Source organism: Myzus persicae, unplaced genomic scaffold, assembly GCF_001856785.1.
Source record: "Myzus persicae strain clone G006 unplaced genomic scaffold, MPER_G0061.0, whole genome shotgun sequence".
In the NCBI taxonomy this organism is placed as follows: domain Eukaryota; kingdom Metazoa; phylum Arthropoda; class Insecta; order Hemiptera; family Aphididae; genus Myzus; species Myzus persicae.
Genome location: NW_019104020.1, coordinates 162,964 through 183,748, shown reverse-complemented (window position 1 = coordinate 183,748; position 20,785 = coordinate 162,964). Strand labels below are relative to the sequence as shown.

At 29.1% G+C, this 20,785-nt stretch overlaps 2 protein-coding genes across 6 annotated transcripts; both read left to right on the top strand.

Moving 5' to 3' along the window:
- Positions 1-3,732: 3,732 nt before the first annotated feature.
- Positions 3,733-10,510, top strand: LOC111037662 (ADP-ribosylation factor-binding protein GGA1). 4 transcript variants are annotated; one of them, XM_022320349.1, is made up of 13 exons: positions 3,994-4,530; positions 6,425-6,604; positions 7,012-7,172; positions 7,238-7,471; positions 7,529-7,702; positions 7,761-7,983; positions 8,478-8,621; positions 8,837-8,971; positions 9,052-9,178; positions 9,249-9,421; positions 9,606-9,772; positions 9,848-9,958; positions 10,020-10,508. In XM_022320349.1, exons 3-13 carry the CDS (start codon positions 7,056-7,058, stop codon positions 10,110-10,112), a joined length of 1,698 nt encoding a protein of 565 aa, XP_022176041.1. In that variant the 5' UTR covers positions 3,994-4,530; positions 6,425-6,604; positions 7,012-7,055; the 3' UTR covers positions 10,113-10,508. The 4 variants fall into 4 exon arrangements, with proteins under 4 accessions (XP_022176038.1, XP_022176039.1, XP_022176041.1 ...); XM_022320348.1 differs by having other exon boundaries at positions 6,375-6,604; XM_022320346.1 differs by lacking the exons at positions 3,994-4,530; positions 6,425-6,604 and adding an exon at positions 3,733-3,974 and having other exon boundaries at positions 10,020-10,510.
- A 3,170-nt stretch (positions 10,511-13,680) lies between these two features.
- Positions 13,681-20,435, top strand: LOC111037653 (nucleolar protein 56-like). Of its 2 annotated transcripts, XM_022320336.1 has the most exons (9): positions 13,681-13,911; positions 18,302-18,506; positions 18,581-18,748; positions 19,039-19,237; positions 19,301-19,488; positions 19,546-19,798; positions 19,858-20,006; positions 20,075-20,217; positions 20,280-20,435. In XM_022320336.1, exons 1-9 carry the CDS (start codon positions 13,909-13,911, stop codon positions 20,373-20,375), a joined length of 1,404 nt encoding a protein of 467 aa, XP_022176028.1. In that variant the 5' UTR covers positions 13,681-13,908; the 3' UTR covers positions 20,376-20,435. The 2 variants fall into 2 exon arrangements, with proteins under 2 accessions (XP_022176028.1, XP_022176027.1); XM_022320335.1 differs by lacking the exons at positions 18,302-18,506; positions 18,581-18,748; positions 19,039-19,237; ... (3 more) ...; positions 20,075-20,217; positions 20,280-20,435 and adding an exon at positions 14,469-16,074 and having other exon boundaries at positions 13,798-13,911.
- The last annotated feature ends 350 nt before the right edge of the window (positions 20,436-20,785 follow it).

Genomic DNA, 20,785 nt, shown 5'->3' with positions numbered 1-20,785 from the left:
CCCCCCCAATTTTTTTTGCTTTTTCCTTCGAAAATAATTCCGTACAAATTTTGATTTTTGTCGTACAAATTCATACAAATTCCGTACTAAATATTAATGAAACATTTTTTCAATTTTTCAAGTTGGGTGGGGCTGGGGAAACGTTCGTAAATAAATACTATAACTATTGACTAATGGCCTACGTAATCACAAAAGACAGAACAGCATATTATCAAACATATATCATAAATATTAAATCAATAAAAAATATAATTGGAAAACCGATAGGCCAACTGCAGCCTATATTCCTATGTCTAATCGAGCAATGTATTTATACAGATCAATCTATTTAATATATCCCCGACCATTGCAATCAAGCTGTATAATGTCAGTTACTTTACCTGATAAATTAATCTATGTTTTTCATAGACATGGGCAACTCGATATTGAGTTTATTATTGGCATGAGACACTTTTTACCAAAGTACAAAATATATTATTTCTGGATGCGGTGACTTACCACCAATCAATCGAAAAAGTAATTTAAAAGCACAGACGTCGAGTAGTTAGTCTCCTATAGTCAGTAGGTAACATACCCATACTACTGTGCATATTTTGTTGTTTTTATTCCATATTTAATTCCCGATCACGATGCAGAAAAGATAAAATTTAGGTATAACTGTATATGATAGATAATTTATTGTTATATTGTATGTTATTTGCATAATGTACAATGTAAACAATATTTCTATAACATTTTCCACTTAATATTTAACTAAGTAGAGGCGTGTTTACTGTACCCCCTACTATGTAGTTTTCGATTAAAATTTGATATTTTATTTTTCATCAAAATTAAATATTACAAAAAAAAATACATTTCATGAGATGTTAGATAATATTATATAATAATAATCAATTCACAGAATTTATTTGGCTTTTTGGCGTAAGCACTAGATTTAATTATTTTAATTTAACTGTCAAAAATTCTCTATCAAAATTAGATACCAACAAGGTATTGATTCATTATTTCAAAACGTCCATAATCTGAACAAAAACTTTTAGAAAGACGAAGCCGTAACCGCTATTATCCATATGGTATTATAATAATAATATAGTATTAACGTATTCTTTGTTTATCGAAACCAGTAAATGAAGTTTATTATTGGAATGAGATACTTTTTACCAATGTTTACAAAGTATATTATGTCTGGATGCGGTGACTTACCACCGATCAATCGAAAAAGTAATTTAAAATCAGTGTAGTTTTAGTAAAATTTTAAGCAGTGGCGGATTTAAGGGAGGGCCCGAAGGACCTCACCTCCCCCCCTCCATTGGCATACGTTAAGTTATAATAATTCAATAGTGTTTAATTTAATTTTTACGATTTTATCGTTTATAATGTGTTTATTATATAAGAAATTCTCCCAAACACATCAACTTTTCTTTTTTTTTAAATTCTAAGAAAAAATTGTATTTTAGTAAGGAAAAGTTGTTGTTAACAAATGCTATAATATTTAAATTGTTTATTATTTATTTTTTTATTTTAATAATTAATTTAATAATAATACAATACAAATATAAATAATACAATACTAATTAACGGAATATCAAATGTACCGCTTTTTCAGACAATAGACCTGTTTTAATTTTTGATATATATTAAAGTATATTAATGTATACAATAATACAAACATCTAATTCGCATTAAAAATAATAATCTTTGTAATAAATTAACATTGCTTAAAAAAGTTAGGATTAACTAGATTTAATTTAATTATTATAATTCGGAAAAAGTTTATTATTATGTATATACTCTACAGTCTACGTATAATGTTTATACAGTGAACAGTTTATAATTCAAATTCATGAGATCGAATAACTTTAATAACATTCACGCTAATATTATATACCAATTATAATATTTATTATCAAAATCATTAATTACTCAATTTATTAATCACTAATAATATAGGTACACATTTATTTTACAAAAATATACATACAAATCATACAATATACTATAACATGGGTACGATACCTTAAGTTTTCAGCTACCGTTGTCAGTAATTGTAAAAAAATTGCTGGTCACTTTAAAGCGACGGATGAAAAACAAATACCTAATACTATTGAGCTCTGCTATAGTATTATCAGCTCATAGCCCGTGTCGCCGCGCCAAAAATAAACAATTTCTATAGTAAATAATAATCTAGTACATTATTGTTACAGAACAATTATTCTGTGAAGTTATATATAGTTACCGACGTTCGACGAACGCGACGTCGTCATTTCGGGGAAAAATCGAATGTTGATATACACGTTTAATTTTAGTGTATTATACATTTGTAGGTAGTGTAGGTACTTGTACATAAACCGTCCCGTCCAAAACTAAATTAAATAATTTCTTTTTTTCTCATAAGTGGTTCAAAAACGGTTTTCGGTTTTTGCGTTATAGGCTAAGTAGCAACATATTATCCAAAATGCGGCCCTGCCTACTACCAAGGAAATTCCGCCTCTTGCATAACTCCGGCCCAGGCATAGGCCTGTGTTGCCTGTGCCCTCCGCCGGGCCCGCATAAATTTCTTACAATATTATTATAATATAAATATAATCTTTAATGAATAAAAAAAATAAGAATTCAAGATTTAAGATTTGCGTTTGGGCTATGCCCCCCCACCCAAAAAAAAAAAAATTAAATCCTGGATTCGCCACTGATTTTAAGTGCTTTAAAATCCCAACCATGATCATTATTATACAAACGTACATTTACTCAGTGGCCAGTGCTCAGTATAGGTAGTCAGTAGTTACTCACTTAATAATTAGTACTTAATAATAATATACAATTATTGTATATCAGTACACAGTGAATAGTTTGCTAAAGCATTTCCCATTGCAATCATCACCGTGTAGATATTGTTGATAATTAACAAGTGAATTTTAAATGTCTTCGGAAAGAATGAAATTACGTCGATCGAACAAGAATATAAGAAAAAACAAAATCATACACTTAAAATTGGAAGTAATTCCTAAGCATCATCATAAACTATTATATTATACTCGAGAAAAATTTGTTAATAATATAATTACACAATACCGATATAACATTTTAAAGTTATTAAATACCTACAAATTGATATTCTAAATACTAAGCGATGGATACTTCGTTTTTACAATGATGACGTCTAATTGATGTGTGCTTTTTTTGTGTAATTTACATTGACTCCATTTTTTGGTAGCAAGATGTATGATGTAAAAGTGTCATTCGCAATGTCTATATACTTTAGCCTTTAGGCATTTCTTCTACTTGATACTTAATAATGGACGATTTTTCGAAATTATCAATACTTTCATACATGTAAAATCATATTCATAAATGTTTCAGTCGTTTTTATTAGTTTCCATAGCAAAACGAAGTATCTTTATTTTATAGGAGCATAGGTATACACTTATTATCTCTAACAGCTTTTTTTTTATTAATGATCGATATTGTGGTAGGGAAGGGGGTTACGAAGCGTCAAAATAAGTGTGCCCCCGGCGGCATTGCACCCCAACACCACACTTCTCTTATTTCCTATTGGAGTTGGTATCATGATATAGACAAGACGTATAATGAAATGGTTGGTGAAATAGTTAATAATAGTATAGTAATAAAATTATAGTATAGTTCGTGACACTGTCGTCTATCACGCGATACGAAAATACTGAATCGTGCCCAACCACAATGGCGCCCTCCTCTTTCCGTTATCATCCTTGAAACTCATGCCCGTGAAGACCATATTATTCATGATTATACCTATGGAGTGTGTTTTGTTTTTACAACTCCGTGGGTGGGGTATCTGCGACTGTGTAAATCGTTGAATCGGAATAATTCAATAATTATCGTTGTAGTAATGTCGGAATTCGGGCGAAACCCGTCTGGTTCCCTCGACGAAAACCACGTACCGCGAAGACCACATCAGTTTCAGCGCCGGACAAGTGGCCAATGTCCGGTTAGTTATGGTTAGTAAAGTTGTCCTTAGTTGGTGTCCAGCGTAAAATTATGACGGTATCATACCCACCCGCCGCGGCTGTGATACGCGCCGTATGAAAATCGGAAAACGTATCCCGTTTTCACGCAGAGTATGCCTTTTCGTGATAATGTAGATGATAGGGGAAGATAACGGCGCCGCTCGTATCAGCCATTCGGCCACGCACACTTGCGCACAATTTTTTTTTTTCGACAATTTTACACTCCGCGTACAACGTTCAAAGTCCAAATCCAAACGCCGACTCCCAAGTCAAAATAATGACGGGTCATTAGCAGTGTTTTAGCACTGCAACAATTCAGTCGATTGCGACCGTCGATGTGTCGAGTAAAATACATTATTATTAACAAGTGTGCGACGCAATCGGGTGGGTGCAAAACAGTACCACTGTTGTAGCCACTTGTCTGTGCTTTTAAATACGTGTATTCGTCGCCATATTCCCGTGTTCGTAGTGCACATTGCGAATGATCGCCACTCAATGATGGACATCGATCCAATTATAGTGTCCACGAGCTTAGAAGCTCTAATCGGTGAGTTCAAATTGCGTCTGTATGGTGTACGCGTCGATTAGATACCGTGAATAAATACACTCGTCGTGGGTTGTTTACAGATAAGAAGTTTCTACTTTGTGAATTAATTCCATTATGTAAATCAGTCGTATATATTATATAATATCACTTTAGACACTAATAATACGCTGACCACGTGTGATTAACTTATAACTACTAATACCATATTATTATACAAACATTTTTGTGTCCCGTAACAATGTAATTTCTATGTTTATATTTTATTACAAGGTTACTAACTTTGTTGACAACAACTGTTGTTGATTTGAAAACATTAGATGAGTACCACTATAATAGGTACTTATTCTTGTGAGATTATAATGGTTTTTCTTTTGTTTTTTTTTTGTGTTTATACCTGTATTATATTTTCATTTAAAATATATAAAACAAATAAGTTATTGCTGTATTCAATTTACTAAAAATGTATTTAATTTTAGACAATATTGTCAGTGCTGGGGCATCTAACAAAATATGTTTTGTATTTCATATTATAGTAGTAACTGAAACACCTATGTTTTTTTGTTAGATGATTCCCTTTATGTGAATTAATCAAATGAATAAACATTTAAATAATGACAAATTTAAAAACCTATTTTTCCAAAAAAAATCATTGGAAATACAAAAATATGATAAATGGAATCATATTTTAAAAGCACCAAAAGAACTGGTTGAACTATTTTTAAATCCTCATTGATTGTTCTTATGTATAATAGATATTTACTATTCAGTCTTTTAGAAGTTTGACTAATTCAAATTAAAAGAACCTCCCGCTTATATAAAACCCGCTCGTTATGTACTTACCTATTGCTATTGAAAGTGTATTTAAATATTTAAGTTGTAAAATTAAAATAGTTATTTATTTCATTTCTAAAGTTCTTATGATGTTTGATTTTCAATTGTTAATTAATTAAAATATATGAATTGTAACTATTTATAAACCCAATACATATATAATATATACCTAATCTTATTTCCATGTGTAATAATTTCAACATACTACAAAATACCATTTGATTTTTACATGAAAATTTTACTTCTGTAAAGCTAATACATAACCAACTGGCAACTGATTGCTACTTGGCTTGTATAAATATTGTTAAGTGATTATTGTTTTAGAAGTGTCTAGAGACTTTGTTCTTTACAGCATGCTGCTTGCCAATATTAATAAATACAAATAGTTTCCTTGTAATATGGGTAATTATTTCATTGTATAAAAGTTTATAATTGGATAAAATATATGAGATTTCATATGATCTTCCTAAATTTAGATTTCTAAATTTCTATATTTAAGAGGGCGCCACTCAATCATAATATGTTGTCTCCGTCGTTCAAACGCGTAACATGGCAAATTGTACGTTCTGAATAATCGACGTAACTCTGTTATGGTTAATATGTAAATGCATTTAATAATACTCATAACTTGTTTTAAAATTAAAATATAAAAATAACCTATGGGGTTCACTAAATAATATTCTTATTTCTAAATTTGATAATAGGTCAATTTGCTCCAATATTAATTATGACAGAGTTTAATAGATTATTTAGAGCGTACAATGTACCTAACCTTGTAAAATGGAAATATCACATGTGAGTTTGGCTTAATATAAAAAGTACTATAACTATTCCTGGATAAAAGTAGCATATTATATTTCTTGTCAAAACTAATAATTTAAAAATAATGCTGTTGTGGCTGAAACTTAAAAATCTTCAGATACTTCCATTAATTTCTAGTAACATGTTTTAGTATTATATTTATATGATTTTATTTTTGTATTCAAATAAACTATTATGAATTTGTTTTTTAGTTTACATTTGTATAAAAGAGCTGTGTAAGAAAAATAGTATTTTGTCTTAGCAAAGAAACAAACAACTTTAATGAAAAGAGAAGAAAACAGATGTAGAAAAATTTGAAATATATTATTTATATTCCTACCATGAAGCCTAATTTATGTTTGAGTACAATTTCTGAACATACATGAAATAAAAACCAAAAAATTAGCTCAACCAGTTTGGTGCAGTTATAAAAATAATCTAAGTAAGAAAGAAGAAAATAATGAATATTACATCTTTAAAATAAATATGACTTAAAATAGCATAAAAATGTCTTTTCTCTATTTTGACAATAATAATTGATGGTGATACTAATTTATAGTAAACAAATAGTAGTATACTATACTCCTACAATCCTAGATCAGATTGATACCAAAAACTTGAAGAAATAGCAGTTAACATCAACTAATATATATACAAATCAAACCAATGCCTGGAATAGTTATTATTTGATAGAAATATTGTCCGCTAGTTATTGTGATAAATAGTTAAATAATTAAAAATAAAAAAAACTAGTCTAATGTGAAACGCCATATTAAATTTTAAATAATGTAACAAAACATATTGATGTAAATAACAATTAATTTATAATGAATTAATTTTTAATTTTAGAAAGAGCAACTAAAAATAGCAATGAAAAAATTGACAGTGCTGCAATGATTGCATTTAGTGGATTTGTACAAAGAGATCCAGAATGTGCACCATTAGCTGCAAAGTGTATTTTAGCTAAAATTCATTCAATGCAAGAGTGGGAAGCTTTACAAGCTCTCCATGTATGTTTGACATTTGCAATAAATAAGTCAAATCTAAAATTATTTAGTAATGAAATGTATTTTAGTTATTAGACATATGTATGCAGACTGGTAGTGCCAGTTTCCAAGCTGAAGTTGGCAAATTCCGTTTCCTTAATGAACTTATACGTTTGGTATCTCCCAACTGCAATGAAATGCATACACCAGAGTTGATAAAAAACAAAATAATTGAACTTCTTGGCTTATGGTCATCGCAATTCCCCAAAGAAATTAAGATACAAGATGCCTTAGACATGTTAAAAAAACAAGGTGTAGTCAAGGTAATATTTTATAATTTAAATATTTAACAAATTTGTAATATTCATTATTTTCTATAGGATTTTTTATTTGAAAATATGTCATCAAGAGCAGCTTCTGCTTCTAAATTGGATTCTAATAAAGTGTCAATTTTGAATGGAGAAAAATCATTATTGCTGCAAAAGTTGCTTAAAAGTAAAAAATCAGAAGATCTCAAAGCTGCAAACGAGTTAATTAAATCTATGGTTGAAGAAGTATGTAAGAAAAATTACAATTGTAAAGTTGTAATAACATATTAATGTTATAATATAGGAAGAGCAGAAAGCAGTAAGGATTAGTAGTATGTTGGCTGATATTGAAGTAACTTCAAATAATGTTAAATTACTATCAGAAATGCTCAAATCCTATTGTGATGGTTCTGGTTCGTTAAATGATTTAGAACTTATTAAAGAGTTGTATAATACTGTAAAAGAACTGGAACCAAAAGTTCAAACAATGTTATCACTAGAAATTCCAGAAAATGAGGACACTGTTAGTAAGTATCTTTATTGTGATTTTGCTTGGTTAATATTTGATAGTAATACAATATTAACAACTTAATAATAATAATATATTTTTTCATAAAAGATAACAATAATATATGAAATTTACAATATATGAATCCCCCCCCTCCAAAATAAAGGCAAATCTTGTATTAAACTTACCTACTAACTAATGTTTGTTTATACTGTATTCAACCCTTAGCTATGAGTAAGTTGTTATGTTTGTAATAACTACTAAGATGTATACACCATAAAAATTCTCTAAAAATGTTTTTTTTTATCATTGCTACAGGCAATGATTTATTTCTGTTCCTATATTTATAGCAATATTTTTCTCATAAAACTTATACTCCACCATTTATTTATGACAATAATACTTAGCTACCATCAATTTAGTTCTTACTAAATGGTAAATTTAAATATTTAGAAAAAAGTGTTATTTTTTAATGTGTTTTAACTTTTCAAACAATAAATTGTTTTTTTACAGGAAAAATAATTAAACTTAATTATGAAGTAAATGAAACATTAAAAACATACAATGAAGTTTTAGATAATCTCAACTATAAAAAACCAATTGATCAAGAAAATGAGGAAAATTTGTTGGACCTTAATATGTCATCTATTTCACCTGGTAAAATATATGTGCTTATTTCATGCAAAAGAGTTAATTATAGTTTATAATTTCTTAACTTTACCATTCATTTACAATAACTGCTTATTTTTCCCTTTAATTAAATAATTTGGTTTTGTATAATGTCACATTTTTTAATCTCTGATAATCAACTATTTGGTAGTTAATTAAAATGATATTAATGTGTGACTTGTTGTTTCAATTAATAATTATAGGGAAAGAAGACTTTTTAAGTGAATCTAATTGTGAGAGGAATAATTTTTCAAATAATGGATCAGCCAATGTTCAGGAACTAGATGATTTTTTGCAAATGTCGCATTCTTTAAAAGAATGTATTCCTCCGTTGCCTGGTAAGTGTTTTCTATAATGTATGAATAGGTAATTAATATTTATACATAATTAAAATCAAATTGTGACATTAATTTTTTAGAAGTCATAAATTCTCAAAAACATGAAAAAAATAAAGACAGTCTGTTAAATGTGGACCTATTTGAAGAATTAAATATTCTTGGAAAAGTTAATTTAAACAAACCTAATGAAAATAAAATAGTTAAAAAGTAAGTTATTATCCTATAGTTGTAAATATATATGTATTTACATAAATCATAAATGTTTATTATCTTACAGACCATTTAATTTGACAGACACAGAATTCAGTTCAGATAATATAAAAACAAATGGTCTATCAGAAGAACCATTGTTAGACACAAAAGATTCAATTTATTTTGAACCAAACAACTGTGGTTTTCAGATAAAACCTCTCGGTGATATTAGTATTAAACTTGAAGACATTATTCCATGTACGTACATAGATTTAACTTTTTACAATTTAAAATTAAATAATAGGTACATCAATAACATAAAGTAATTCCAAAATTTAAAATTCATAATATTTTATGATTTAGAATTATTATATTTATATATGTTTAAAATGTATTAATATTTTTAGTAACCAATTTTTATTTTATTTTAAAATTATTCAAGGTCCTGATTCTACCATTGTGAGCTTATTTAATAAGAATGCTATTAGTACAGAACTACATTTAGCAGCAAATAAGCCAAGAGAAGACATAACAGTTTTTGTCGTTACAACTAGAAGCAAATGTAGAATGCCATTATTTAATTTTTCATTCCAGCCGGTTGTTCCGAAAGTAAAATATTAATATATTACATTTTTAAACAATAATAAAATTTATTTTTACTTATTATTATTTTAATTTTCTTAGGACTGTAGGTTACGTGTATTACCACAATCAAGAACCAATCTTCCTATTTATAATGCATTTTTACCACAAGAAACCATTGTACAAATCATACTAGTCGCAACTCTAAATAAAGTTAGTTATTTCTATAAGTGATCATTTTTTAAACATTAATTTTGATTGAATTACTTTATAGGGAGTTATACCATTAAAATATGTGATAAGTTATACAATGGATGGTGAAATGTTTACTGAATTTGGTGAGACTGAGCAGCTCTGCATAAACTAAAGTTATGAATGTTATGATCTCACAAAATTTATTTCAAAAAAATACTTAGTACATATTATTTTGATTTAATTTCCATACAATTTGATTTACATTTTAATCAAACAATTTATTTTACAATTTATAATATTAAGTAATATTTAATGTTAAAAAGTTATTCTATTTCAAATTATTATTATTATTATAATTTATAAGTATTAAATACCTCTTCAAATAATATATAATTAAGGATTATATGATGTTTTATTTATAATTCATAAACTAATCATTAAAAAAGTATTAAATGGTTGAATTTATCAATATTTATGTTAAAGTGATATGACATATGCCATTTAGTACTTAACTTTACCAATAAAATCTAGTCAGTTAATATACAACATTATAATAGTATATGTAAAATTTTAAAATGCAATTTTATGATCTATTATACTTAACATTATTTTTTTAAATAAATATTAAATGTCATAAATTATTCTTGTATTTTTTATTTGTATTAACTTGAATTATCTTCAATGTGAAGCAATTGGACTGAGTCTATTTTATTTTTATTATTAACATACCTATAAAAATAATAATATTTTAGAATGGTCTAATTTTGACCTTTTTTAAAAAAAAGTATAAAGTCATTATCACCAAGTACCAAAATCGCATCCCTCATATTGTGGTCATCACATAAAAAGTAACCAAGTGTAAATTTTTTTTAAATTTTATATGACATCATAATTTTTGTTTTTTTCTCTTAGTCACTTTTGCATGATGTTGATGATATTCTACATAACTATTTAATAACTATAACCATATACAATAAATAGATGATTATTGTAGTTTATAAATAATAATTGGAGAGTGGATTTTTTGGTTATTAAATAAATTTATTGACTTTATGCAGTTCAACGGCCAACAGGGGTGAAACATTTCGACGCTTATCCATCATTGTAGAAAAAAATTGATTTTGAATATTAAAAAAATTTCAGACAACACTTAACATTTAAGAATATATTACATTATTTGTTCATAAAAAATCATATTTGTTTATTCCTCAAATTGAAAATATTTCGTTACATGGTAAAAAAATGATAGAAATTGTTTAATAATTTGTTTGTAATTAAATTTAAAACTGTTTTATTTGTTTGATTGTCTCAAATTTAACTGAATTTAAATAATTTACCAAAAAAAAGGTAAGCAATAATCATTTTCAAGTTTAAGCATATATTATTACAATATGTTGTAATGTTGTTATATAGTTATATAACTTATTAGCAGGGTTTGGGACTAATATCACTTATAAATATCAAAGTAGGTGCCTAAAAAAGCAATTAAATACTTCATTATAAGCACTTAAATAAAAACATTAAAATATTAAAATAAGCAACAACAAAAAAAAAGGTAAAAACTATAGATAACATTTTTTTTTCATATTATGGTTTAATTTTAGAGTCAGAGCTGAGCGATGAATGTATTGATTTTACAATGACATGTGTTCTTTTATTTTTTTTTGCAATTTGGGGCAGTAAAAGTTCTTCGATTTTCTTCAACAGCGACTTTTCTGATAGGAAAGTGAATCTAATGGATGCGTTCGGGAGGTCAAAATTTAAAATTCCAACAGTTGTCAAAAGCGATAGAAAAAACAAACAAAAAATGTATGAAAAGGGGGAATTTTCATGCAAAACCAAGTTTTTGAAAAAATATTTTTTAGTGTTACTCTAAAAAGATGACCAAATTAAGATACATAAAGTTTCACTGAATATTTATGTATTTATGTAGTAAGCATTTTCTATACACCATACAATTTTCAAAATATTTTGACTCATGTTCAACTAAGTACTTATAGACGTATGAAATGTTCGATTATTATTAGTTTTTTTTTCGATTTATGTCTAAAAAAAATATGTTAGCCCGGTTAAAAAACTTGAAAATATAATGCAAGGTTCTTCACAAATTGTTAGTGGAGATTTAAAAAAAAAGGTGATCGTAAGTCCACAGTAATATTTTATGAGCGTCTGAGTTTCAAATTTCAACAAAATACTTCGAAATCATGACAATTTGCAAAATATTTTTAAATTGGAAATTCATAAAAAAATTTCTTTTCATAACTAAGATTTTCTACCTTCACCAAAAAAAATTCAACCGAAAAGTCAAATTAAATTTTTATGAGTGTTTGAAGTTGACATTTTTACAACATTGGATAGTCACTAGATTTCTCATTTAGAGTTTTTTTTATTTTTTTGTAATTCAAAAACGAATAACTATAGATACCTACCCTTGATTTAATTTATACCATGTGTTTATTTTATCAATTCATATACTTGATAAAATTTTCAAAATATTTTTACTCGTTTTAAGCTGTTTATGGACATTATTATACCTATATAAAACAATTTTTTTTTATGAACGTCAATTAAATTTTATTGGTTTTCCTGGTTGGGTCAAAAAACATGAAAATGTAATACAAGATAAATACTCTTGATATATTGTTACAAATGTTACAATAGAGTTGAAAAATATTCAAAATATATGGGCACTATTTTTTTTTTGTATAGTTAATTGAAAATGTAATACAATGTTTTACGTAAGTAGTTAATTCTGTAACCAAAAAACCTAAAAATAGTCATAAATTTTAGTTATTTCAAGTTCAAATTTAGATGAAATTACCTATATAATAACACAAAGAATAACAATTTTAGTTATTTTGGTGTAATTCGGTTCCAAGACATACATTTTACATAAATATTTATGATATTTTTCCAGCATCACTGTTAATTTAAGAATTATATTAATTCAGCTTACCGGCTACTGTATTAAAAACTAAGAATAAGTAGCTAACAACAATATCAAATATTCTAGACTGACATACCGTCTCCGTTCAGAATCGTTTTTCGTATACAATTATATTACATCATTGAATACAAATTTAATATTACCATCCATACCGCGACCTTCTATAAACCTAATGTACAACACTACGACAGAGCGACATCCGCTTACCCGCTTTTTACACTTAAGAGGACGTGTCACGGAAAAAAATCACTCGAAAAATTTATAACTTTTAGTCTTTTAGAGTTTATGAAAACATTTTAACTTCTCTATTATTATTCTAATATTTTTTCTGTAAAATTTTTCTATGTTCACAATATGTAATATATAATATTTCAATACCATTTATACATATAATTATAAACATAACACTGTTGTGAATTGTGATTTGAAACCATTTGTCCAAGCAGGAGACCTAAATTAATAAAAAATGTTTTTTTAATACTATGTTTCAAATTTTAGTTTGTTTGTTATTATGCCGTTGTAATCAAAGTTGTTAAGTAACTTTTCTTCAAAGTATTTTAATCACACGACGACGCATTTAATAATCACAATATTAAATTTCAATCTAAGATTCGAAAGCGCCGCGCAAACGCGCCCATTCCATCGCGGAAAACCGGTAACAGTAACCATGACCGAGGTACATGTACAGTGGCGCGACGCGGCATCATTACCACAATACCGTCGCCAACATCAACCGGTCGTACTACTGGCCCTGGCATGTCCGTTCCTCTGACCGCAACAGAACCCACAACTTCAGCAGGCGTCCCGAACACGTTGTTTCGGCGCATCACCCGTGTCATTAGAGACGCCGTTTTTTGTTGTTCGTTGGTCGCCCACACGACGTTCATTAATTGTTTTTTAATCGTTTCAAAGATGTCCCGACAACACGAATAGTGTCAGTCACAGACGAGCAGCAGACGGACGGAAGAGTCCGCCCGAAATCCTTCCACCGTATTCACGCCGCACACTACACGACAAGGAAATGGTGAGTTAAACCACACTTGAACAAACATTATTATTTTATTACGACTTTTTTTCGTTTTCGCCCCGCGGTAAACGCGCACGATCATTCGGTGATTATGCACCTCATCGTTGGTCCGTGAGACACGTTTTTTCTCGCCTGTTGGCCGGGACCGAGTTCGTCGCCCGAGCGTGCTTACCACACTTTCCTCAAACTCTTAGGTTCACGTTTTCTAGATTTTTCTCCGTTTCGGAAAACCTACCTAACTCTTGCGTCATTGCAATACCTTGAGAGCGTGTTTGTGTGTGTGTTGTGTGTGTCCACTTGCGTTGCTAGGCTGATTGTAAAATCTTGGCCGGACACGTTATTTTATCTCTCCATTACGACTGTTGCATAATCACCGTCCCCGTCACACCAGTTGTCTTTTCGCGTAGATGGACGATAAAACGTCCGTTACACCACGCACAATATAATATATTTACATATACTTACATATACGTAGTTAAGTCCGTGGCCTGTGCCGAACTAATACTATTTGTTTTGTTACGCAATCTTGTCCTGCCGTTTCCTTCCATCTCCAGTCAAATTGATAATGGCGGACGATTTTGACATTGAAGCGTTGCTCGAAGCACCCTTTAACAAAAAAGAGCCGGAAGCGCAGCCAAAAGAGAGTAACGGCACTGAGGAAAAATCACGTAAAGACAAGTCCCGTAAAAGTCGCCATCGTACTAGATCTCGGTCGCGCGACAAGGCTCGCAAACACAGTCGGTCCAAAGACGACCGCAAGCATCGACGAAAAAGTCGTTCTAAAGACAGACATCGTAGTCGTTCCAGAGATCGACATTCGCGCCGACGCAGTTCTAAAGACAAAAGGAGTCGTACACGGTCTCCTGTCAAACTACCCAAATATGGACCACCTTTACCTCCTCCACGCTACGGTAGAAAACCATCACCTCTGGCGTCCAAAGTGCCACCAGCTAGCATGTTAACTCCCGAAGAAAGAGATGCTAGGACAGTGTTTTGTATGCAACTTTCAAAGACAATTCGAGCTAGAGATTTAGAAGAATTTTTTTCATCTGTCGGCAAAGTCAGGGATGTTAGAATGATTACTTGTAATAAAACTCGTCGGTTTAAGGGTATTGCTTACATAGAATTTAAAGATCCAGAATCTGTTCCACTTGCTATGGGTCTAAATGGCCAAAAGCTTTTAGGCGTTCCTATTGTTGTACAACCCACACAGGCCGAAAAAAACCGCATGGCTAATTCAATGCCAAATATGGTACAACGTACACATTATGGACCAATGAAATTATATGTTGGTTCGTTACACTACAATATCACTGAAGAAATGCTAAGAGGAATATTTGAACCCTTTGGACACGTTGATAACATACAGTTAATGATGGACACTGAAACAGGTCGATCCAAAGGCTATGGATTTTTAACATATCGCAATGCAGAAGATGCTAAAAAAGCCCTTGAACATTTAAATGGATTTGAAATAGCTGGTCGGCCTATGAAGGTGGGTCATGTGACTGAAAACCATTCTATGTATGATAAAACTGCTTTTGAAGTTGATGAGTTGGACAGAGCTGGTTATGATTTGGGAGCTACTGGTAGATTGCAACTGATGTATAAACTAGCAGAAGGTACTGGATTCCCAATTCCGCAGGCTGCAGCCAATGCACTTCAAGTTGCCTCTGGAGTGCAGGCAGCTCCAGCCGCACCAACTGTTCAGGTGACTCCTCCAATCGCAACCCAATGCTTTTTATTAGCCAACATGTTTGATCCAAACAAAGAAGACGGAGATAGTAATACTACTTGGGAAACTGAGATTAGAGATGATGTAATTGAGGAATGCAACAAACATGGCGGTGTTTTGCATGTGTATGTTGATAAGGCATCTCCGCAGGGCAATGTGTATGTCAAATGTACAACAATTGAAACTGCTCTTGCATCTGTAGCAGCTTTACATGGGCGATGGTTTGGTGGACGTGTAATCACTGCAGCGTATGTGCCTGTTACAAACTATCACAATTTGTTTCCTGAAGCTTCTTCACTTACAAAACTGTTGGTATCATCCAGAAGTAAAAATTAATGAGTTATATGTATACAATTTATTGATTTTATTTTTTTAAACTTTCGATTGACAAATAATGATATTAAATGTTTACATTATTCTATATAGGTAGAGTAAAAACTATACCTACCTAATCGTATTTTTTAGTTAACCTTTTTTGTTAGGTAATTAATTAATATTATGTTTAATATGGTTATATTATAAAAATTGTGATCGAATAAAGTTGTAGAAGTTAAATCAATTTCTTCTATTTCAGTTTTACATAAATCATTTTTCCATGTGAACTGATATGAATAGTTTTAGGACATAATTATATGTTTGGAGTAATTTTATGAAATATAAATAAGTAGTTAGGCTACTGTTTGAATTTTTATTTTTTTTCATCTGTTGGCCTCCTTCAGAATATAATTCCTTTCTTTTGTTGGCATTATTATGTTTAAAAAAAAAATGTGTATACTAATAAATATCAAATAGTCATTTATTTGTTTATTATGTATTATTGTACAACTTTAACATCAAGTTGTTATTTTTTCTATTCGTCCTGGTTTACCATTTACCTTTTCTGATTCATTGAAACATCCATGAATCTGATTGAATGAAATACATATTATTGTATTTATATTTTTAATAAACCATTAGAAAGAAGGCTCCTTACCATCATGAAATAAAATATGATTGGTTCTTAATAATTGTACAACCACATATATCTTTTATCATAATATTGTTTATTGATGCGTATAACATGAACTTAACATAGATTAAATTTAAACCAAATTATTATTTATTTATTATATTAGGTTACCAACAATCATCTAGTAGGTATAGTAGTTCACAATATTTGAAATTATACATTTCAACTTGCTAGTTAAGAAATAGAAAATAAAATGATAATTTTACAACTGTAAATAAATATATTTATCTTATCGTATACTTTGATAGTTAAACATAACATTAGCTTATCTATACCTATACATTTTAATATTAGTAAAACAATAATTAAGTGCCTGTATTCAACTTTTGAATATATCTGAAACAATATAATAATTACTATTTGCTAAATTGATTTGCAATGGTTACCATTAAATTATCTAACACGCTCTCATGTTGTACCTATTGTTTAGAAAATATTAATTTTTTGTATACAAAAACGTACTAACTAATAATCCCATATTTTTAGTTATATATTATATCTTATTTTATTCCAATTTTTTTTTCAACTTTACAACAAAATATTTATATTATGTGTTACAATAGAACTCATTTCCCCCTCACTATTTTATTACACTATGTGATTTAATTGAAAAGCTATTCTATGTTGGTATAAATGTTTCAATACTTTTAAATTCTTTTTTTTTTTAATTTTCATAGACCTTTTTACATTTCATCAGTGCAAAAATATAATTTAAACCTGAGTTATTATATACATTTTATCTTTCATAAATTGACTTTTTAATTAAAATACATAGTAGGTACATTATGTTATTATATGCTTAGCGTAGCGTTATTCATAAGCAAGCTTAAAAGTTAAAATCAGTCACCTATTTTAGTTTTTAGATTTTACTACTCATATTATTTATTTCAACCTATGTGAATGGGAAATTATACTTGTACGGTCCAATTTATAAGAAAAAACTTGTTTAATACTTTAATCAAATCAAACTTAAATATTTTCTTATATAAAATTTATTTTTGAATAGTATATAATATACTACTAATTATTTTATTAATAGTGCCTACCTATCTACTTACCAATTAGATATTAAACGACCTGTAATTCATCTTATTGAATTTGTATATTTAATAATAACCAATCTATGTATAAGTTTATTTTTCTGTTTATGAAATAAATATTACGAATGTTATTAATATCAATATTTTCATACTGGTCTACAGTAATGTGTAGTGTTCTTACATAGTAAAAAAAAAAATAGCTTTTAATGACGTATGTTTTATATTTTTGTTAAATTTTAAGTGTACCTACTTTATCAAATGTATTTATTTAAAAAATAAAAAATGTAATGAATAAAATATCTGACCGTCTTTGAAATTTATATTACTTAAAATTTGAAATAAAATTTTTATTGAATTATCTGCATACCTATTTGTGTTAAATAATTTATTATATTTATAATTTAATGGTTTTATATCATCTGAATTGTATTTAAGAAAGTTCCCATACCAAAACTATTATCAAATTATAATTTAACTTGGCAGAAACTTATTGATTAAAATAAATTCAATTTTATGGATGTATTTTGAGCCCCTAATTGTTCGGCTTAGCTTAAATACTAGATTTAGTAGAATTTTACGTTCTAAATATCTTCATTTCCGCAGGCGAAACTAACAGTCCTTTACGAGCATGCCACCGGCTTCACACTGTTTAAAGTTAAAGAATTTGAAGAAATAGGTTCAGAATTATCAGAAGTTGAAAAATCTGTTCGTGACCTCCAGCGGTTCACCAAAATCATTGAGCTTTTGGCATTTGCTCCTTTCAAAACGTCAGTTGACGCATTGGAATCCATCAACAGCATCTCTGAAGGTACAAAACAATAAAATCTGACGTCCGTCTGCCGTGTCCTGGTTTCATCAAGTTGTTTATTATCACATTCATAGGTGTATTGCCGGAGAGTCTGCAAATATTTTTAGAATCCAATCTACCTAAAGTGGGTAAATTGTCAAAAGTCACTTTGGGAGTTGCTGATGGAAAATTGGGTGCGAGCATTAATGAAAAACTGGGGCTCAAGATACAACATACTGGATTTGTGCTCGAGATATTGAGAGGTCTGTTTGTTTAATTTTCATTTTGCTTTCATATAACAATTTAAAAAATCTTTAATTGTATCATGCTTTAAAGTTTTAATTTAATGATTTTCTTTAAAATTTAAATGGCAAATAATTCTTTAAGTTCTATACAATATAAATGTTCATTAAATCATAAAAAATATGTTTTATGTTTCAGGTAAGTAATATTAATTACTTAATTTATTGATTCTTTAAGTGTTTATGCATAATTATTTGTTTTTAATTAAAATGTCACTAAGTATTTGGTATATGTTATTGATATTATGTAGGTATTAGATACCACTTCCCATCTCTCATGAAAGGATTCGCTCCAAAATTAGAAGGTATTGCTCAACTGGGTTTAGGTCACAGCTATTCTAGAGCTAAAGTAAAGTTCAACGTCAATAAAGTAGATAATATGATCATACACAGTGTTTCATTGCTTGATCAGTTAGACAAAGACCTGAACACCTACTCAATGCGTATCAGGTAACTTACATATTGAAATAATCAGTAACATAGTATTAAAATTTAATATATTTTATGCAATAGAGAATGGTACTCCTACCATTTCCCAGAACTTTACAAGATTGTACCTGAGAACTATTTGTTCGCTAAAGTTGTGAAGTATGTTGGTGATCGCAAGCAACTTACTGAGGAAAAAATGGAGGGTCTTGAAGAGATCGTAATGGATGCAGGGAAAGCAGCAGCAATCTTGAGTGCTGCCAAATCATCTATGGGTAATGATTAAATTAGACACAATGTATATTCTATGGTTAAAATATTCCATTTAATAGGTATGGATATTTCTCCTGTTGATCTGACAAATGTATTGATGTTTACCAACCGTGTCATATCATTGTCCGAGTACAGAAAAAGTCTGTCAGAATATTTAAAAAACAAAATGGGGACTGTTGCACCTAACATGGCCGCTTTAATTGGTGAACAAGTAGGCGCTAGACTTATTTCCAAAGCTGGTTCACTGACAAATTTGGCTAAATGCCCTGCATCTACCGTTCAAATTTTGGGTGCAGAAAAAGCCCTCTTCAGGTAACTATTTTAATTCTTACTGCTCATAGTTATTTCATTTTATTAATTTATTCTTTTAGAGCAATGAAGACCAAAACAAGCACTCCGAAATATGGTCTCATATATCATTCAACATTCATTGGCCGTGCCGGCAGGCAGTTTAAAGGACGTGCATCTCGTTTTCTTTCAAATAAATTGAGCATTGCTAGCAGAATTGATGCCTTTTCTGGTATTATTTAAATTCTGATCTTCAAATTCTTAGTCTTTTTTATTTTATTAATATGTTTCATGTTGCAGATAATCCATGTAATATTTTTGGTCAGAAAATGAAACAGCAATGTGAGGATAGACTTAAATATTTTGAGACTGGTGAAAAACCACCCAAAAACGTTGATGTTATGCATGATGCGCTTCAAGAATCGCTTGTCTTGCAACAACAGGTATTTAGTGTGTTTTATACTTAAAAATTATATGAATCTTTCATGTTTGTTATTGTTTTCAGAACGAAAGTCTGAATACGAGTGTCAAAAGAAAGAAGGCCAAGAAGGAGAAAAAATCAAAAAAGTCTAAGGGTGCAGAAAAAGAAAATGGAGAATAAGTGTTTTGTATTTTTAACAACCTTTTTTTAAACTTTAATAAAAGTTAATTTGACTAATAATTTCATTTGAATTTTCCTTTACACCATACCATTTTGTACTCATTCAATGAAAAGTTTAGTTAACTGAAACTGTTAGGAGGGTGCCAGACGGAACCAAGAAGACGACATTAATTATTAAGAAACCAAATTTCCATCATGAATAGAGGCGAATTTTAACCTTGTGGCATTTTTATTCTTTCAATAACACCAATATTGAATGTATCAAAATTTAAGTTTGAAAAACGTAAAAATATCAGATTTTATAACTTTTTTCTCACCAATGATATCTTAACAATTTTAGCTCTATGGCACAGAAAACATTATCTTTAATATTTTATGTACACTTTTGGTGTTTACTGGAATTACAAACA